At 50.2% G+C, this 19,458-nt stretch overlaps 2 protein-coding genes, 1 long non-coding RNA gene and 1 other non-coding gene across 11 annotated transcripts in view; 2 read left to right on the forward strand and 2 right to left on the reverse strand.

The window, feature by feature from the left end:
- CUNH19orf47 (chromosome unknown C19orf47 homolog) overlaps positions 1-4,147 on the forward strand; it is a 20,096-nt gene extending 15,949 nt beyond the window's left edge. Inside the window, exon 9 of the mRNA XM_023537906.1 lies at positions 1,443-4,147. Coding sequence (XP_023393674.1) covers positions 1,443-1,956 — 514 coding nt within the window. The 3' untranslated portion in view covers positions 1,957-4,147. The remainder of the gene's footprint in view (positions 1-1,442) is intronic.
- Positions 4,148-8,254: 4,107 nt separating this feature from the next.
- Positions 8,255-8,373, reverse strand: LOC111746890. The gene has a single exon (XR_002783298.1). It is a non-coding gene; the product is annotated as a 5S ribosomal RNA (ribosomal RNA).
- A 2,325-nt stretch (positions 8,374-10,698) lies between these two features.
- On the reverse strand, positions 10,699-14,192 carry LOC111746876. 3 transcript variants are annotated; one of them, XR_002783295.1, is made up of 4 exons: positions 13,899-14,192; positions 12,745-12,881; positions 11,167-11,385; positions 10,699-10,964 (listed from the first exon to the last, which is right to left on the reverse strand). It is a non-coding gene; the product is annotated as an uncharacterized LOC111746876 (long non-coding RNA). The 3 variants fall into 3 exon arrangements; XR_002783294.1 differs by having other exon boundaries at positions 11,167-11,338; positions 12,745-14,192; XR_002783293.1 differs by having other exon boundaries at positions 12,745-14,192.
- Positions 14,193-14,318: 126 nt separating this feature from the next.
- LOC105300159 (RAC-beta serine/threonine-protein kinase) overlaps positions 14,319-19,458 on the forward strand; it is a 57,251-nt gene continuing 52,111 nt past the window's right edge. For 3 of the 6 annotated variants that reach the window (XM_023537932.1, XM_011372221.2, XM_011372222.2), the window contains exon 1: positions 14,319-14,476. The gene's annotated coding sequence lies outside the window, so the exon portion shown is untranslated. The remainder of the gene's footprint in view (positions 14,477-19,458) is intronic. The other 3 variants (XM_023537935.1, XM_023537933.1, XM_023537934.1) reach the window with 1 other exon arrangement.

Raw genomic sequence — 19,458 nt, forward strand, 5'->3', positions numbered from 1 at the left:
GTCTGGCTGACTCCTGGATGCCTCCTTGGACCCCTCCCAGCACCATGTCCCAAACTGTCCTCAGCATCTTCCCCCAAAGTAACTCCTCTCCTGGGGCGCGTCTCAGGGACACCCCATCACGCCCATTCTAGGTGATCATTATTCCAGTGGCACCATCTGTGTTGCCCGCTCTGTCACCTCTTCCTGTGTGCATACAGTGTGACCTCCTAACTGGTCCCTGTGCAGCTACCGTGACCCCCGCTAGCCCCTCCACCATAGCAGCAGTACGTGCCACCCACAGGATGGGCCACCTGCCCCCCACCAGAAGCCCTTCAGAGGCTTTCCACTGTGCTTAGGCTGAAGCCTACTCTTCTTGCTGTGGCTCACAGTCCCTCAGGCCCCAGACGTGGTGTGTGGTTAGAAGCATACAGCCTGGGCCTGCCGCCTGGCTGCCTGGCCTTAGCCGTGTCACTTGAGTAAGCCCTTGGTACCTTGGTTTCCTCATCTGTATGGCACCCACCTCATAGGGTGGCTGTGAGGGTTAGGTGAGATGCACCTGCATGGTGCTGGGTGTGTCGTGTGTGATGAGCACCTGGTAATCGTCACCTTTCATTAACTGGTGGAGCTCCCCAGCTGTGTTTCCTGCCTCTTGGCCCCACGCCGCCAGGGCTCACCCACTCTGGCCTCTTCCCACTTCCTAGGATCTTATCATGAGCATAACAACACTCAGGACATGTGGCTTGAAGATGCAGCCATGTCAAGAGCTTGGTACACAGCGAGTGCTCCAGTGATTCTTGTTCTTGCCTTGGGGACTCAGCCCGCTCGCCCTCTGCTGGTTCAACCTTGAGGGCCTGGCAGAGATGCTGGAGCCTCGGAAAACGTCCCTGAGCTCCAAGAGGAGACGAGGATCCTCTGTGTCTGCTCTTCAGCACTGCCCCCCCCACCCCCAGAATGCATTGGTCTCGTAGAGAACTGCTTGTGTCATTTCCAATGCCAGGCCTGTCTTCCCCACTGGACTGTGAGCCCCCTGAGGGCAGGACCAGGCCTGTCACAGCTCTGTCCCCAGCACCACCCAGCACAGGGCCAGGTAGAGTCAGGACTCAGAAATTATGTGCTGAGTGAATGACGTGTTTGTCTTTTCTTTTCGCTCCTGTTCACCTGTAGACCTTAGCCAGTGGTCTTCCCTCTGCGTGGCGCACCTCCCTCCTTATTAGACCCACTTCCGGCCAGCTCGCAGATCTCATTTCAGATGTGCCTTCTCCAGCGAGCCTTTTCTGAACGTGCAGGGCCAGGGGCCTCCTCTGTGCTCCCCGCAGCTCTTCAGACTTCCCCTGTCGTGGCCACTATCTGGGGTGTCACCGATGGGTATTCTTCCAGCTGTGAGCTCCAAGAGGCCAGGCACATGAGGCAGCGCTCCATGAATATGTGTTGAGTGACTAAATGATTCACTTGTCCGGTCTCTGACTTCCACAGCCCACGGGAGTCTTCAGCCGCCTGGGGGCCACCCCGGAGATGGATGAGGATCTGGCTTGGGACAGCGACAATGACAGCAGCAGCTCTGTCCTGCAGTATGCTGGGGTCCTGAAGAAGCTAGGCCGGGGCCCAGCCAAGGCCAGTCCCCAGCCGGCCCTGACTGTCAAAGCCAAAGCCACAAGCTCAGCAATGACAACAGCTGATACCCCGACACTCCGGCGCCTGGCCCTTTCCACCCGCCCTTCCACCCGCCCGAGGATCGAGAGGAAGCCAGAGGCCCTGTCCAAAGTCAGCATCATCCAGAGACTGGGCAAGGCTGCCCTTGTGCCTGAGGCCCAGGACAGCCAGGTCACGAGCACCAAGAGTAAGTCTTCGGCCGAGGTCAAGGTCACCATTAAGAGGACTCTGGGGCCCCGGGGGAGCAGCTCCAGCGAGGGCCTTGGTGCCCAGATGGACCATGCGGGCACTGTGAGCGTGTTCAAAAGACTGGGCCGCAGGACCTAGCCCGCGGGCGGGGCGCAGGCCCCTCCAGGCTCCCGGCCCCATCAGGCTTCAGTGAGGGCTTCCCCCGCTGGATGGCACTGCTGGTCTCCCTCAGGCGTTCAGGCCCAGCCCGAGCTTTGGGGATTCACCCCATTTTTCTGAGTCAAGATGGTCGCTGTGGCCTGGCCTTGCCGCTCTGGGACTTTCCCTTCTCTCACGTCCTCTGTTCTGTCCTCTCTGACCGTGGCCTTGGCAGGGCCCACTTTTCTACCTCTTCCAAGTGCCAAGTGCCCTTTTCCTCTCCTACGTCCCCTCCCCTCCCTCTCAGCAGCGTCTGCTGCCTCAAAGCCCAGCTCCTCGTCTTCCTGGTCCCCCGGAACGGGTGTCACCTGGAGGGGCTCCCTCGGCCCCTCACCCTGCCAGCTTCCTCCCCTCACTCCTCTGCCCCCCGTCCCGCCTTAACTGCTCTGATTTTCCCTCTCTTCACTCTGTTCATTTCTCTTCTGTTTTCTGTCCCTGTGGCAAGGCCCGACGGTCCGCTGTGTCCTGCCTGACCCTCCTGCACCTCCGGCCACCCAGCGGCCCCCTCGTCGACAGTGGCGTCGAGCTTGTAGAGACTGTTAGCGGCCCTCACTCCCGGGCTGGAGGCGCCTTCCCAGATCAGGCCCTGGGCTGCAGCCGGGCCACCTCCGTCTTCCTGCCCTGGGTGTCTTTTTCTCTGAAAGGCCATGGTGGGTGGCGGGCAGGGGGCACTGGGAAGGGAGACCAGTGCCGAGAGAGAAGGAAACAGCTGTTTTAATATATTTTGGTGACTTTCATACTATTTTCCTCCCCTCCTTCAAGGTGAGTCGCAGGATTGTTTTTCACATGAAGCACAGTGTGTGAGTTGGGGGACAGCAATGAAGGGATGGGCTCTGCCTCTGAGGGTCAAACTCTGCACACACCTGGGCCCCAAGTCCGAGGGAGTGGTGGTCACGGTCCCTGTTTAGCTGGGCCTTCTCCTCCCCTCGACAGACCGCGCAGTTCGTCACCCTGCCTTCCGCCTCCACAGATTCCACCTGTTTCTGTCACTCTCCCTGTTGGCAGCTCTCCAAATCGCACGCTGTTTGGAGGCGGTGGGTTCCTGTGGATTTGGTTTTCACTGCTTGCTGCTGCACAGCCCTTACTCTGTGCCAGGCCTGTCCTGGGAGCTGGGAACCCCTCCATGAGCAAGGCAGACAAACCCCTGCCCTCGTGGCTCTAGCTGGGGAGATGGCAATGTGACCGCACTTTCCAAAGAATCAAGGGATGAGCAGAAGTGACCAGGGCCTCTTTAGACGTCGGGGGTAAGAAGGCCTTTCAGAGGAGGTGACAGGTAGGCCAAGCTGGAAAGGAGAAGCAGCAGCACATGACGGTCAGGAAGAGCTTTCAGGCAGAGGAAATGGCTAGGCGAAGGCCTGTCTGGCTGGCTGGTGACGGAGGGACCTTCCCTCCAGCATAGGGTGGCCCAGCAGCCGATGACCAGGAGCCTTGTGACCCAGGGTGAGGAGCATGGACATCATCCCCAGAGCACTGAGGAGTTCGGGAGGGTCTGAGGCAGGCGAGTAATGGTCAGACATGACTTGTGAAGATGACGGTGGCCCCGTGAGGAAGATCTTGCTGGGAGAGCAGGGGCGGGCCAGGGAGGCAGCCACCGCGGCCCGGACGAGACAGCAAGGTCGGCGGTGGGGAGAGGGAAGTGAGTGGCCCAGGGTTCAGAGCAGGGGCAGCACGGGGCCTGACGGATTGGAAGTTGGGGTGAGGGGAGGATGGAAAGAATGGGTCGCACCTACAAGGGAGACGAGCATCTAAGGAAGGTGCTGTTATGGGGCCTAAGGGCTGGGGAGCGGGGAGCCGGTGGGGCGGGAGGGCACTCGGCTCTCCCCGTATTCACTGAGGGGTGAGCGGGCTGCTCGGGCTCAGGACCGCCGAGCTGGGCGTCAGCAGCTTCGGGGTGGGCCCGGTACCGCGGTGTTCAGGGCCGAGGGCCCGGTGAAACCAGCTGGAAGGGGGCGTAGAGAGAGGAGAGGACCGGGAGGGACTTTGGAGCTCTTTTACTAATTAGAGAACAGATCTGATAAGGAGATTCCCAAGGAGCAGCGGGGGTTTGGAGGAGAACTAAAAGGAAGTGAAGATGACATTAGACCTCCATTTTTTAATTGTAAAATATACATAAAATTTGCCATTTTAACCATTTTTAAATGTACTGTTTTGTGGCATTAAGTACATTTACATTGTTGTGTAACCACCACCACCATCCATCTCCAGAGCTGCTTTCTTCCCAAACTGGTCATTTATTTTTAGTTCTTTCATAATGTCATATCGGGAGCCCTCTTTGTGTCAGGCAGTGTCCCAAGCACTGGGCCTGGGGTGTGAAGGGCTGGAGTTCAGTATGAGGGACAGTGGTAGAAAGAGCAGCTGTCGACCTCGCTCATGGTGAGGGCCCAGGCTGGGTCCTCGGGGCACTGGTCCAGGTCGGCCTGGGAAGGACAGCAAATGACTGCAATGTCGATTCCGGACACCGCCCTTTCATGTCCCAGCCACGAGGAGGCGCTCACGCACACACACTTTCCTTGCTGCTCTTCTCCGCCCCCCACCTCCTATAATTTCTTCTTGTCCCACTTCATGGATAATTTTAGCAAATGCCAGGGTTAAATGGAAGTGTTCCAGTTACTAAATTTAGGAGCACACGTAATTTCTTGATGCGTAGTAGGATCTACGATGACATAAACGCATGTATAGCTCCCGTGAAAGGCTTACCTGCGTGAGGTAAGTCGTCACTTGCTCTTTAGAGGCTCAGAGAGGAGTAAACTGCTAAAGACCTCACCCAGTTGGCAAGTGGCAGGACTGGGGTGGACGTCAGGGAGCTGAGCCAGATCCTGGCCCCTTAACTACTACCCTGTGCTGTCTCAATCACAGATTTGAAACGGTCCTTTTGCATAGGTGGAGGGTGGGGTCCTAGGAGATTTTCTAGTCATCTCTGTCTTCTCGCCCCATCAATTCATCCTCTGAAGCATCTGCAGCTCTGGCATGCCTCTGGCCTTGAGTGCCACGCCCCATCCTGACACCCTTTGCCAGAGGGACCTGGCGCTGGATGCCTCCTCTGCTCGCAGTCACTGTAGAGCCCCAGTGTCCCACCCATGTGATTTGGTGATTGCCCCAAACCAACCCCAACGGCTGTGACTGCAGGGGTGCATTATTTTTTCTTTGGTTCTCTTAAACACTTTTGAGCATAAATAGTACATAGTTCAAAGTGCAAAGGATACAAAAGCCTTTACAGTGAAGTTTCCTCCTGCATCTCCTAGCCCCCAGTCCCCTCCTCAGAGGCCACTGTTGTTACCAGTTCTTGAGTAATCCTTCCAGAGATGGATTACACACGTGCGCGCACACGCGCGCACACACAGGAACATAGCTTACACACACAAGCACACACACATTAACAGCCTAAGTTATTTAACCAGTCCTTTTTGGAAGGGAGTTCAAGTTGCTTCTATCCTCTTGCGATTACAAGCAGAGCTGCAGTGGGAAAGCCTTGTTCACCTGTGGGGCCAATTCAGGGCTGAATCTGAAGAGTTCCAGTGATACCACTTCAGTGCAAATGCTGATAGTGGGTCAATAGCAAATCTGAACTAGACCCTCCCCCAAGACTGGCATTCTTCAGATGGTTTACTTACACATTTATCACTCCGTTCCACAAAGGAATTAAGAGCAGTTGAACTCCAGTGTTTGGAGCACGCTGGAGGAAGCAAGTCGGGATGCTAAGAGCTGACATTGACCACCACCTCTGGGCCAGGAAGTACAAATCAGTGCTTTGTTACATCAATGGACTTGTCAAGTTCTCAGGGTCGGGGCATCACTACGAAAGTCAGGGATTTCCTAGCTTATCCTACAAACACGTAGAGATGGCGGGGCAGTGAGCCCATGGCTCGTGGTAAACCCAGAGCCAGATCTGAGCCAGTTGAGGCAAATGATTCTGTTTAGACATGGTCTTGGGATGAGGTCACCTCTGAACATGTCACCTCTTTTGGTAGCTCCACCAGTGGATGCAAAGCAAGATGGGCACTTCTAATGCCTGTGGCAGCAGCCAAGGTCCCAGCCAGTCCCACTGCCCGTTCCTGCAGTGCCTGAGCCTGGTGCTTGAGATGGGCCAGAGGTCAAAGTCAGGCCCCAGTGATCCCGACCCCACATTTCCCTCCTTTGGGATCCCAGCTGATTTAGTCTAGTGAGCACTGCTCCTACAGACCTGCCTCTGAAGGCCCGGCGTTTACCAACACTGAACTTGACCTGCTTGTGAACTCCAGGCCTTCGCAAACTTCAACAAACAGGAACAGACTTTATTTTTTAGAACAGTTTTAGATGTGCAAAAAAATCAAGACGTACACTTAGTATGGAGTTACCGTCTACCCTATAATCCACTTTCCTTTATTAATATCTTAATTAGTATGAAAATGTTTGTTATAATTCACCCATATGGATGCATTAGTATGAAGTCCATAGTTATTCAGATTTCCTTAGTTTTAATATCTTTTTCTCTTCCAAGGTACCATATTACATTTATGTTGTCAAACATTTATGTTGACAAATAAGGAGTTGTCTTAGGCTCCTCCTGGTTGGGGCAGTTTCTCAGACTTGTTTTGGATGACCTTGACAGTTTTGAAGAATGCTGGTCCAGGTATATTATATCAATTGAGATTTGCCTGATGTTTTTCTTGTGATTAGACTGGGGTTGCATATCATTCAGAGGAAGAGCTCAAGGGAAGTGCCATTTTATCCATCCCATCTAGGGTACATACTGTGAACCTGATTGATCACTGTTTGTGTTGATCTTGATCATCTGGCTTGATTACCTACTATTTGTCACATCTTACCGCAAAGTCCTCTACTTTCTCCCTTTCCATATTGGTCCCTTTGAAAGGCAGTCACTCCGAGCAGCTTACATGTAAGGGATGGGGGGCTCACAAAATACTGACATAAACTGTTTGGAATTCTTTCGCAAGGGAGATTGGTCTCTTCTCCCTATTTATTAATTCAATCTTTTTTTTTTTTTTTTAATCAGTGTAGACTCACGCATATTTATTTTATGATTTGGATTATCATCCAATGTTACTTTATTGTGCTGTTCACGTTATTTCAGCTTTGGCCATTGGGTGCTCTTTCGGTTGGCTCCTGTGTCCCTTTGACATAGCTCCATTATTGTGTAGTGGGGTTTTCTTGTTTGTTTTTTGTTTGTTTGTTTGTTTGGCACTTCCTTACTTTCTGACACTACAGATCCTCCAGGCTTATCTTGTGTATTTCCTGCCCTGGTCCTAGAGCCTAGCATTTCTCCAAGGAGCCCAGTTCCTTTCATTGTAGAATGGTATCAGAACCAAGATCTAGGCATGAGGTGTGCTCGTTGCTACTGGGGTGACACCCCCTTTTTAAAAAATGTAATCTTAATATGCAACCCCAAAATAGCATGTTGAAAATAGAAAAGCAATAATTTATTAGCATACTTAAATGTTTATTTTGGATTAATTCATACAGACAGTACAAAATTCAAAGGTATATATACAAGACTGCTTTGTGCCCAGTAGACTGGCAAAAAATTTAAAGTCTCAATGTTGGGGAAGATTTGGAGTAAAGGGAGCATACACATTGCTACAGGAATGTCATTTGGTATCAACCACATAAAGAGCTTTTAAAAAATATATATTTTATTGAGATATAATTCACATATCAGACATTTGTTCCATTTAAAGTGCACAGTTCAATGGCTTGTAATTATTCACAGAGTTGTGCATCCACCCCACATTTTAGAACATTTTCATTACCTTGAAAAGAAACCCTACACCCCTTAGTCATCATTCCCAGGCCCTCCCATACTCTGCCCCCCATTCCAAGCCCCTGGCAACCACAAATCTGCTTTTTGTCTCTATGGATTTGCCTCTTCCAGACATTTCATATAAATAGAATCATACAATATGTGGCTTTTTGTGACTGGCTTCTCACTTAGCATGTCTTTCAGGTTCATCCATGTTGTAGCATGTGTCTGTACTTCATTTATTTTTATTGATAATATAGCATTGTATGGATATAGCACATTCTGTTTACTTAGTTGATGGACACTTGGTTTGGTTCCACTTTGGGGCTATTATAAACAATGCTTCCATGAACAGTTTCATGTAAGTTTTTGTGTGGACATGTATTTTCAGTTCTCTTGGGTATATACCTAGGAGTCGAGTTGTTAGGTCATATGTTCTATCTATCTATCTAGATAACTATCTATCTATCTATCTATCTGTCTATATTTATTTATTATTCATGCCTACAGCACCTGGTTTTCTTAGGTGGTCTCCCATCCAAGTACTAACCAGGCCCAAACCTGCTTAGCTTCTGAGATCAGACGGGATCAGGCTTGTTCAGGGTGGCATGGCTATAGACCATGGACCGTGGCTCCACTGGGGCGTGAACCCAGGACCTTTTGTGTGTAAAGCAGATGTGCTAACCGCTACACTATGGAACCACGTCCTATTCATTCTATTTTTAACCATTTGAGAAACTACAGTTCTCCAAGGTGGCTGCACCATTTTACATTCCCACCAGCAGTGTGCGGGGGTTCCACTTTCTCCATATCCTTGCCAACACATTAGCTGTCCTTTTGATTATTGCCATCCTAGCAGGTGTGAAATGATACCTATTATTTTGGTTTCGATTTGCATTTCCCTGATAGCTAATGATAACAGCTTTTAATATGCTTGATGGATAGAGCTTCCTTTTACAGTAACTGCCGGTGTTCCCTCATGTGGATGTACCTCAGTGTATTGAACTAGTCCCTCATTGTGGACACTTAGGTGGTTTCCAGGTCTTTTCCTATTACAAACAGTGCCTCTTGTGTGCACCACATTTTGCTCATGTGTGAACATATCCACGGGGTAAATACCTAGGGCAAAGAGAATGTAGCTATTTTTTATAAATTTAAATTTATGCCACTTGTATATTTACAAGTAAATATTGAGGATAATCAGAGTTGTTTAAAGAACATTCTAATTCTTCCTCCAGTGTTGACTGACATCTAGCAGGTTCAGAGGCCACTTAATTTCCCTGTTTTGTTCAGCTAAACTTTCGCATAATTCAAGACTGACTTCTACATAGGCAGGGTTTCAGAGCATGTAAACCTACATTCATTGTTCTGATATTTTTCCTAAAGCTGCCTTTCTGCCCCTTGCTTGTCCCTAAGTGACCAACATAGCATATCCTGGTGATCCTTTGGCCTTCCTGGTGGTCTGTTATGATTAAGAGCTTGAGCTCTGCAGCTCTGTGGTCCCGGGCAAGCTACTCAACCTCTCTGTGCTTCAGTTTCCTCTTCATTAAGATGGAAGTAATAGTAGCACCTACCTCACAGAATGACTGTGAGGATCAAGTGAGTCAATTCACGTGAAGGACTTAAAACAGTGCCGGGCATGTGTTATCTAATTTGTCTCTGAAACTGATGATTTTCAGGGAAGATCTTCAGCACCAGCATTATCGTCGCCTCATAAAGAACCCTTGAATGACATTCCCATTGGCTACAAAAAAGAAAAAGCTTTTTGGGTAACTATTTTGATATAATTATAAACTTATAGAAAAGTGGCAAGAATAGCACGAGGGTTTCCTGTCTACGCTTTTTCCGGACCTGCCAATTGTTTACTCGTTTGTCCTTTTGTTCCCTTCTGTCCTGTCCCCCTCTCTATAAACACGCATACATACACTTACATGTGTACATACATGTATGTTGTGTTTTTGAACCATTTGAGTTAAGTTGGAGAACATCAGGCCCCTTTACCTTGCGATACTTCAACACATATAAGAACAAGAACATTCTCTTTCATAAACACAGTACAACTACCAAAACTGCGAAATTTAACATGGCTACAATACTCAAGCCCAGTTCTTATTCCAATTTCATTAATAGTCTCAATAATGTTCCTTATTGCCATTTTCCCTCCTGGCTCTGAATCCAATTCTGGATCATGTGTTGCTTTTAAGAGTTTCCTTTTAAACAGCGAATGTTTAAATAACGGCAGAATGGCCCCCCGGCTTGCTGCGGGAATCTTGATGCATGCCAGTCAGCAGGGTTCCTGCAGGGATGACCAGCGCACGTGGCGCCATCTTGTGGCAACAGCTCAAATAGCTTTTATAAATCACCTCACTGGGCAGCTGTGAAATGCCGCCTTTTTGATGACCTAAAAAAAATGAGGTGATATTTATATTATCTGTTTTTCTTTCTTTTTTTTAGAATTAATTTATTTTTATCTCAGTTTTTCTTAATGTGAGAAACTATGTTTTAAGCGTTTCACTGTTTCAAATGCACATACTTATAGCATTATACAAGACTTTGCTGTATGTGAAATCTGGACTCATGCAAGCGAAGTCCAGTACTGTGGGTAAAAGTGTGAGCCTGGCCTGAGACGTATTTGGGACTGGATCCAGGTTCCACAGCATTCTGGCTGTATGATATTTGGCAAGAGACTTCTCTCTGGGCCCATGTTTACTTCTGCAAAATAGCCCTTTCAGAGTCTTCAACCTGCAGGGACATTCGATAAGGTCATGTATAGTTCCTAGCACCGTGTCGGAAATGTGGGAATTCTTCAATAAAGGTTAAGAGTTTATTACTATTCGTTCAACTTTTTGTGAGTAGATAAGTTCAGACCTAAAGTAAAATTCACCCCAGTACAGAGCTTTAACCTTCCTAATCAAAACCACATTCAGTCAGCAAATATTTATTGATCCCCAAGTCCCAACTATGTGCCAGGCATCGTTCTAGGAGCCGGGAAGACAGGGTTGCCCAGGACAAGGTCTTTGCCTTCACGGACAAATTTATATCCTAGTTTTGGGAAAGACAGTTACAAAATAAACAACAAAAGTATTCTTTAGTGTTAAGTGCTAAGTAGGGAATTCAGATATGCTAAAGAGATGGATGGTGACAGCCTGGCTCTTCTGAGTCTTGAGTGGCCAGGCGAAGTCTCTCGAAAGAGGTGAGTTTGAACTGAGTTCTGGAAGACAAGATGGAGCCAGTCATGCAAAAATCAAAATCAGGGTGAACTGTCCAGGCAAAAGGAACAGCCACTGCAAAGGCCCTGAGGTGGGAACAGGCTTGTCCTTTTGGAGGGGTAGACAAGAGGTTAGTGTGTCTAGAACATGACGTTAAGGGCAAGAGTAGCCTGAGATGAAGTTAGAAAGGCAGGAGCAACTTACCTAGGGCCCTGCTGAGGCCTTTAGCTTTGATTCCACATGGGATGGGAAGCCATCTATGTGTTCAGAGCAGATCGATAAGGTGTTCAGTCTTATCAAGGGTAGAAAAAACTTCATTCCAAGGTCTGCCCCAGAGACCAGCCTAGCACAACCACCGAAACATTTTGGGAATCTCCTATGTGTTAAAAAATTGAATATGTATGGTGTTTTCTATTGCAATTTCTGAAAGAGAAACATATTTCATAAAAAGAAAATTGGAACCAACAGAATCCCCGAGGCTTATCTGTACTTCTGCCAAACACTTAAAATGACTCTAAAAGGATTTTCCCAACACAGTAGCATCTAGGGTGGGGCTCAGTAACTTCTGGCTGGGGAGTCAAAGATAGTATTTCAACATTTCTGTATAACGTGGGAAACCCTTTTGAATAAAAACTTTTTTTTAACAGTGCCAGATATTTTTGAGAATCGGATTAATGCTATAGACTTTCTCCCCTGAAAACGCTCTGCTTAGGATAAAGAAAGGAGGAATTCTGATTCCTCCTGCTTTCATCTCCTCACTGCCCACGTGGCAGGGGCGGTTCCCGCCCCCATGGCCACCTCCACCACTGCCATAGATAGACCCCCAGACCTTGTGGGATGGAGTAGAAGCCTCCCCATTCGGGAATCCTAAGAGCTGGTACATACAGATTGTTCACCACCAGGAGCCCAATTTGTGAGAAAGGTTGAAATGGACTCCAGGAGCTGATGTCTGCTCCCTGGGGACATAAGGGGGCTTCGAGGAGACACCCTCTCCATCCTTCAGGGCAGGAGTCTTCAATAGTTTTTTCTGAATCCAGAGGCCTTTGAGCAGACATCAGATGAGAAGCTACCAGCCCTCAGAAAAATGCATGGGCAGCCCATACTTATAGTTATGGGCAGGGAGTTCACAGCACAGATTAGAGGGTGGAGAATAATTTGGGGTTTTAGGGAATTTTCTCTGCAATCACCCTTGATGTAGAAATTGATAGGCTGAGCACCCCCGAACGATAAGTGGTTTGCCAAAGCAACAGAGTAAGGCCAATACTTTCCACTTTTCTGCATGATGTGAGTTCAAAGTACAGGCTCCTATATGTGATGGCCAGGGTTCAAATCCAACCTCCACCCCTAACTTGTCCTGGGACCAGGACTGCTGCACTAACCTCCAAGGTTGTGTTGACAGCAATGGAATAGCACCGGTGGGACAGTGTTAAGAACAGAACTGGGCCCATAACAGTTGCTAAGTAAATTCTATTTTGCAATGAGGAAAAGTAGGCTCCAAGAAGTGAAGTTATCTTGATGAGGACACAGGAAAGGCATGATTAGAATGAGGGCCTGTCCATCTCCAAAGCCAGTGAGTGCCGTCTCCCCTAGACTAGTGTTTTTCAAACTGCAAGGAGTGCCCCATTAGCAGGTCTGAAAATCAGTTTAGCGGGGACTCAAACGACACTGAAAAAAATTAAATATCAGAGTGCATCACACATAAAGGTAAACAGTATTTTGTGACACTTGTTTCATTGTACTGTAAGGACACACATGTACTTAAAAGACTTTGAAAACCAGTACCTTTGACCACTAGTGTCCCAAGGAGTTTATACACAAGGGCATGGGAGAATTTAGTGAGATAATCCATCCTGTGCCCTAGGAGGGGCAGGAATTTGAGTCAGCCGTGAAGACCTGGATGTAGGGGAATGGGCTGTGAGCTGTTCAACACAGTGGAGGAAAGAAAGGCCACAGTAACCTTGAGTCTTGATTAGAGTGGAGGGGTTAATTCTTGAAACAGATATTCCCCAAGGGCCTGCTCTGTGCCAGGGCTTTGCTGGGCAGTGTTAGGTATGTCCCATCTCTCAAAAGTGATGACTGAGGCAGTCCTGGTCTTTTTCCTCTCGGGGCTCTCTGTGCAGTTAATGAGACAGACCCGTTACCAGACAGTAGGACTCTAAAATGGTCAGGACTGAGGTGCAAGTGGCATTGGTTAGAGTTAACAACACAGTGATGGGGCAAGACCACGAATTAGGAATAGGAATACAGAGCAGTGAGTTCCAAGCCGGAAACCTATTAGCTAAGGGCTAGTTCCAGCATTAGGTTTACCTATGTGGAAACTAAGGCCCATCCCTGAGCAGGACTTGCTGGAGACACTCTCACAGACCGAGGTGGACCTAGGATTCCTCAACCCCCAGCCAGGCCTTCTACAAGAGGTATGCATTAACCAATGCATACTTGCTAAGCTGTGTGGCATACCGGAACCCAAACTCATAAGCTAACAAGCCCCACCCAACCAATTTGACGGAACAGACTGGGAGCCAGATGTCTCACAGCTGTCTAGTACAGCAGCTAATAGATGGGCCAGGATGTGTGCACAACTCTTTTCTTGCGGGGTCATTTTAAGGACTTTCCGGGCCCAAGTTACCTTATAAAAAAGTTATATCCCATATGTAATTGCTTATGTAGAATGAGCAGATAAGACTATTGTGGTCGTAGAATGTCTAATTGATATAATATTGATAATTATCTAATTGATAATTCGGTTTACATAAAGTAGTCCAATAGCCCGGTAATACAAGTATGACTGTTTCCACTTAGTAGATGATACTGAAGCACACAAAAAAACGGTCGAGCCTCTGGCCAGTCATTAGCAAGGAAATGCAAAGCTGGTTTTGTGTGGTTTCAGAGCCTGAGCTCAACCATGAGGGACATACTAAATGACAACTCCTCCTCACCTCCGCTCCAGGGCTCTTTAAGAGACTCGGAACCGGGTAGAACAGCGAGAGCCAACCTAAACGAGATCAAAGCGTATGTAAATAAGGACTATGGGCTGCTGGGAAATCGCACCGCGGCTAGCCTCTAGGGAAAGCGGGCGTCAGTCAGTCCTACCGCGCCTGCGCACTCCTATCTCTTCTTTCCGTCCGGCGCCTCCGCGAGGCACATCCCTAACCCACATCGGCCCAAACTTGCCTGCTGTGCGCAGGCGCCCTGCTCTGAGTCCGCCGCCTCCCTTGCCCTGCGCTTGCGCTCTAGCGCTCTCAGCGTCCAGCTCTTGCTCGTTTACGTCAGTTCCTGTTTGTGGCGGGCGAAGGCGGTATTTCCGGCCAGAGGGTGGGAGGGGGCGGTAAGCGGGGGCTGGGGGGAGGGGGCGGGGGGGCCGCGCCGCGCGAGCCGTTGGGCCTGGCTCCGAGAAGGCGTAGCCGCTGCCGCCGCCGCCACCGCAGCCAGGAAACACAAGAGCGGGACCAAGCGCAGCGTGGCGATGGGTGGGAGTAGAGCCCCGCCGGAGAGGCTGGGCGGCCGCCGGTGACAGGTGAGTGCGCCAGCGCGTGTCCCAGAGCGCCCCCTGCCCCTCAGTGGCCGCGTCCGGACCCCCCGCAGTGCCGCGTTGGGCCGTACCACCAGTGCCCGCCGGACGGGGACCGCGGTCCTCGAGCCCCCCCCCTTCCGGGACCGAGTGGGGGTGGCTGCGCGGGGGTGGTAGTTCTAGTCCGGAGGGGCTGGGGGCGGGCCGTACCACTGAAGCGGCGGGGGGGGGGCTACCAAAGTGCGAGGACCTAACCACTGAAGGGCTGGGGGTGCGGACCCCAGCATGCGCAGGCGGGGGGCTGAACCCGTGGGTGTGAAGGGAGAGCGCGCTTGGTGGGCGAGCGCTAAGCCATTGAGGTGGCGCGCCTTACCAAGTGTAGGGGGCTGTACCTATTCGGGGCCGAGAGAGCAGTTCCTATAACGCGCTGCGAGGTGTGGGGGGGTGCGTTTCTGGGGAGGGAGCCGTACCAAGTGCGGCCGGGGTAGCGCTGTCTGGGTTATACCACTGAGGTGCTGGGGGGGGAGCCATCCTTCGTAGAGAGCGCTACATCAAAGGAGGACTGTGAAGTTTATCATCTTTGAGGGATGGGACAGGCCAATGTGGGTGTTTAGGGGGAGTATTTTGGGAGGGCTGTAATGCGAGTGATGAGGAGGGGCTTCTGCCTCCTGTGTTTGTTGGGTGGGGCTTGGGATTTACACTGAGCTGGAGGATCACGCTTTATTGAATTTAATGACTTTGGGGAAACTGGATGGACACTGGACTGCTGTCTATCTCAGAACCCTTTCATATTAGGGTGTGTGGACACTTCTGTGGCAAGTTCTTTCCTTGGGGAGGGGGAGATCCCTTAGAAGCCACTGTTAGAAGTTTTTTGAGCTTTCTGTTCCATTTAGGGTAAAGGGTAGTGAGCTTGGGTTTAAGGAACTGTGCCCTTGGTCCTACTTAAGATGTGGGAGGAAGGAGTGTTTGGAGGGACACTTCTCTCCCAGAGCAAGGTTGCCGGGACAGCTTGATCCTTGGGATTCTGAAGACCCCTTTCCTCTGATTTGGAGGCCTCTTGGGCTCAGCAAGAGGCTTGGACTGGAGTAATTAGGTCCTCCATGGGCTGCCATTCAACCTTGTCCCCTGTTCCCCTCCCAGAGAAGCCCAGGGAGTTCGGTCCCAACTTAATGGGACCTAACCTTGATTGCTGGTGGGTGTGAAGAGGCCAGCCACCACCCACCGCAGGCCCCTCCGTTCTTGAGGCTGTTTGTGTCTCCCTGGATAGCAGTCCAGCTGCCCATCATGTTTATGCTCCGCACCAGGTGATAACAGTTGGCCTTACCATTGGGCGGCAGAGAGGCTGATCGCTGTTTTCCCAGCTGTTCCTCTTTGCATAGGCCAAGAGGACTTGGTTGGGAGGTGCCCCTGGCCCAGCCTGACGCAGGGAGGAAGACTGCTCTGAAGGATTTGGGACTACCAGATTCCCACAGATCTGGTTTCTCACTGTGGCCTCTGGGTGGGTGCTTGGAGCAGCCAGCCCCCAGACTTGAGGCCACTGCCCCTACACTCCAGGCCAGCTTGTGACCTTGGCTTGCCCAGTAACCTTTGCCTTGGGTCTGGAGTTCCTGGAGGGCTGGCTGCAGTCCATGACTGACCCAGCTAACGTGGGCTGGTGATGTGATCAGAAGGGGACAGATGGTCACTTCTGGTCTACAGCATTAGCTTCCAAGCTGACTGGCTTCTATGGGTTGCGCTTCCTGGAAATAAAGATCCCTGAGTCTCTGTAAGGCCCTGGTGGCTCTGTAGAATTTTTCTCCACTAGGAGTTTGTTCCTCTGATCTCCTTCTGCCAGTTTTAGAGGGTTTGCCTGATGGGGTTAACAGCAGCAATAAAAACAGTAATCATGAGATTGATGGCTGGCATTTACTGAGTGCATTCTTTGTGCCACACACTGTTCAGAATGATTCTCATAGTTTAACTTGCTGAATGCTTACATCCCAGAACTGTAGGTATTGTTGTCATGATCTGTTTTAGAAGGGGAAACTGAGGCAGAGAGGCAAATCATTTCCAGAGTTAGTGAATAGCCAGTGTTTATTGGACGGTTACCATATATCAGGCATGTGACAGGCATTTTACACACATGACCTTATTTAAATCTCAGAACATCTCTATGGGGTAGGTATGATCGTGCTCATTTTGTAGGCCTCTTCGAGGCAAAGAGAAATGTGCTACCAGTTTTACAGATGCGGAAACAGACATATGCCGTGATGTGGAGTGATTTGCCCCAGGTCTCACAGCCAGAGAGGTGTCGGAGCTGAGATGTGAACCCCTGGCCCTGTTTGTCCTCAGAGTGAACATCTTTTCAGTGAGAAAGTGGTTTATTTCGTGCCCGGGAGTGGTGTTTCTATCCATTTTGCAGTCAGAAATTGGGTCTCAGAGGAGGAATTGCCTTGCCCTAGGTCTATGAGACCTAGATGGTCAGACTGGGGTTTGAATGCATGTCAGCTTGTCCCTGGTGTCATGTGCTCCTGGCTCACCGAGTCCCAAGCTGGAGTAGGTTTCTGGCACTTTGAAGCCCCTGCCCTGGACCCTGCCAGCTGCACCCGTGGGCCTTTCCTTTCCCTCATCTCCAGAGCCTAGGGCTGCTGTGAGCACATCTGCCCGTAGCCCGTCCAGTAGTTCTGGGCTTGCTGATGAAACTTGGTCCATCCTCAGAGTCGAGCCAGGGCATCTGTGAACCTGGGGTGGAGTGTGTGCTGGGAACCAGGAGAAGACAGTAAGAGCAGTATGGCAGGTGGTGACATGGCTACCAGGGGAGCGATGTTAGAGGTCCCTGCGTGAAGATGGGGTAGCGGACATGCATGCACGTTCTGACACTTTCACACCTGGCTGTGTGATCTTGGGCCACAGTGTTCATCTCTGTAATGGGCTCGGAATGCACCCACTTTGGGCTTTTGTGGGGATAGATTGGGTTAATTTATGAGAAGCTTCTCGAATGGTGCCTGGCACTTTGTAAATGCTCGGTCAGCAGTCCCAAGGGCATCCACCCCCCCACCCCCAGTCCTCTTGGGTGTCCTGCTTTCCAGCTGCCCTGCCCGGCCCAGCCAGGATTCAGGAATCTGATGTCCTTGTGTCTAACCTCTGAAAAGAGCTGCGTTGAAGTGATTCAGAGGACAGGGTTCAAATCCAGCCCTTCCACTTGCAGGCTGTGTGACCTTGAGCAGGTTTCTCAACCCTTCTGAGCCCAGTTCGTCATCTGTGTCATGGTCTGACGATAATTCTCCCTGATAGGTTGTTGTAAGTGTTAAATGGGTTAATTTGTGGAAGCATTTCTAACTGGGCAGGCGTAACAGTGAGCCTACAGTAAACATTGCCTGCTTTTCCCTGTATTTAAGAAGAGTACTTGACACACGGTGAGCCGTAGGATATCTTAGCAATTATAATTCTTACTATTTCTGCTAGAATTTTGAAGGCCTTTTCCAGGTTACAGATTCTTGTCAGCTAATGCCAGAAGGGTGCAGGGCCGAAATTAGCATCTCCATTTTCTAAGTGAGGGTTAAGAGTGAGAGGGACATAAAATCAAATAAAAACTGGCAAATGCAGCACCCAGGTCCCCTCCCTCTCCCACACAGTGTTGCCTCGAGCCCCTCTGAGGTAAAAATTCCAGCTCCTTTCCAGATTTCACCTTCTGCTAACCCCTCCTCCTATATGTGTTTTTATTGAATTTCCACCGCAGCCCCTAGGAGTGGTGGGAATGGCCTTGATCCAGGTGAGGGACAGAGCTTTTGAAGGCAGCGAGGCGGAAGGATGGGAAGAGAGAGTTGGAGAAGTGCTCATGGAGTCAAGGCCAGGCTGCGTGGGGCCTGGTCGGGAAGCTTGGATTTGATCCTGAAGGCGTTTCAGGGCTGAGAAAAGGTTTTTGTTCATCCACCGCCATTTACTGAGCACCTACCATGTACCTGGCATTGCTGCGGCTGCTGGGGAAACTGGGGTGCATTTGACAAGGGCCCTACCCCTGTGGGGCTGAGGGAGACAAGCCCTAAACTGGGTGAATTAATGAGGGGCAGGTTAAAGAGAGGGCCGAGGCAGTGAATTAAAATCAGGTGTGACTGGTGCTTTTTTAATTTTATAATTTTTAATTTATATTTTGGGGGAAAGTGGTGCTTATTTTAGCTGGGTGGTCAAGAAGGTCTCTGAGCTGATCACTGTTTGACAAGGAGATATAAGAAGAAACAGCCTTGAGGTGTGGGGGGACCACAGTACAAAGGTCGCAGGGAGGATGGAGCTTGGTGAGGTGCAGGGGCAGGGTGAAAGGGCGTCGAGGGGAGTCCAGGCCTGGACCGCTCAGAGCCGTGCAGCCTGCCCTGAGGAGCGGCTCGGTCAGACGTAGGGTTTTAGCGGGTGCCTTTTTGCCATAAGAAAGGTTCTCAGGCTTCTGCCTGGGGCAGGGGTAAATTTTAGAGCTGGTCAGGGAGTTTCGCCTGCCTCCCACTTCCCTCTTGTGTAGAATCACTGCCTTAGAAACGGCGAAAGCCTGATGGCCGCCTCCCTCCTCTGTGGTTTTCACACTGTGTTCCCCAGGTCCCATGGCTGTTCCCTTTAGGGACAGATGGGGCGAGGCTCAGTGGGCTGATTTGCTGCCCACTCCTCCCCAACCCACATAGCTGAGCTAATATCAGGTTAACAGCAACAGTAATTACAGGTAAAAACCCTACTTGATGATTCTACTCTTCCCTTAACTCGTGTGTCCGAGGACCTGTGCCATTCCTGGCGCTGCTCTAGAACTTGAAAGATTGGACGTTGAGGGGCCTACCTCTTAATGGAGACGGGTGCCCAACAAACAAGTTCATGATAGGACATCAAGTCGTGATCTATGTTAGGAAAGCAGAGAGAACAGGGGTCAGGGGAAAGTGTAGGGATAATTAGTATGTTTTAGTTGGGATGATCAGGGAGGGCCTCCTGGAGGAGGTGATGTGTAGTTAGGGACTTCAGTGTGGTGAAGGCGC

Source organism: Pteropus vampyrus, unplaced genomic scaffold, assembly GCF_000151845.1.
Source record: "Pteropus vampyrus isolate Shadow unplaced genomic scaffold, Pvam_2.0 Scaffold203, whole genome shotgun sequence".
NCBI classification, from domain to species: Eukaryota; Metazoa; Chordata; class Mammalia; order Chiroptera; family Pteropodidae; genus Pteropus; species Pteropus vampyrus.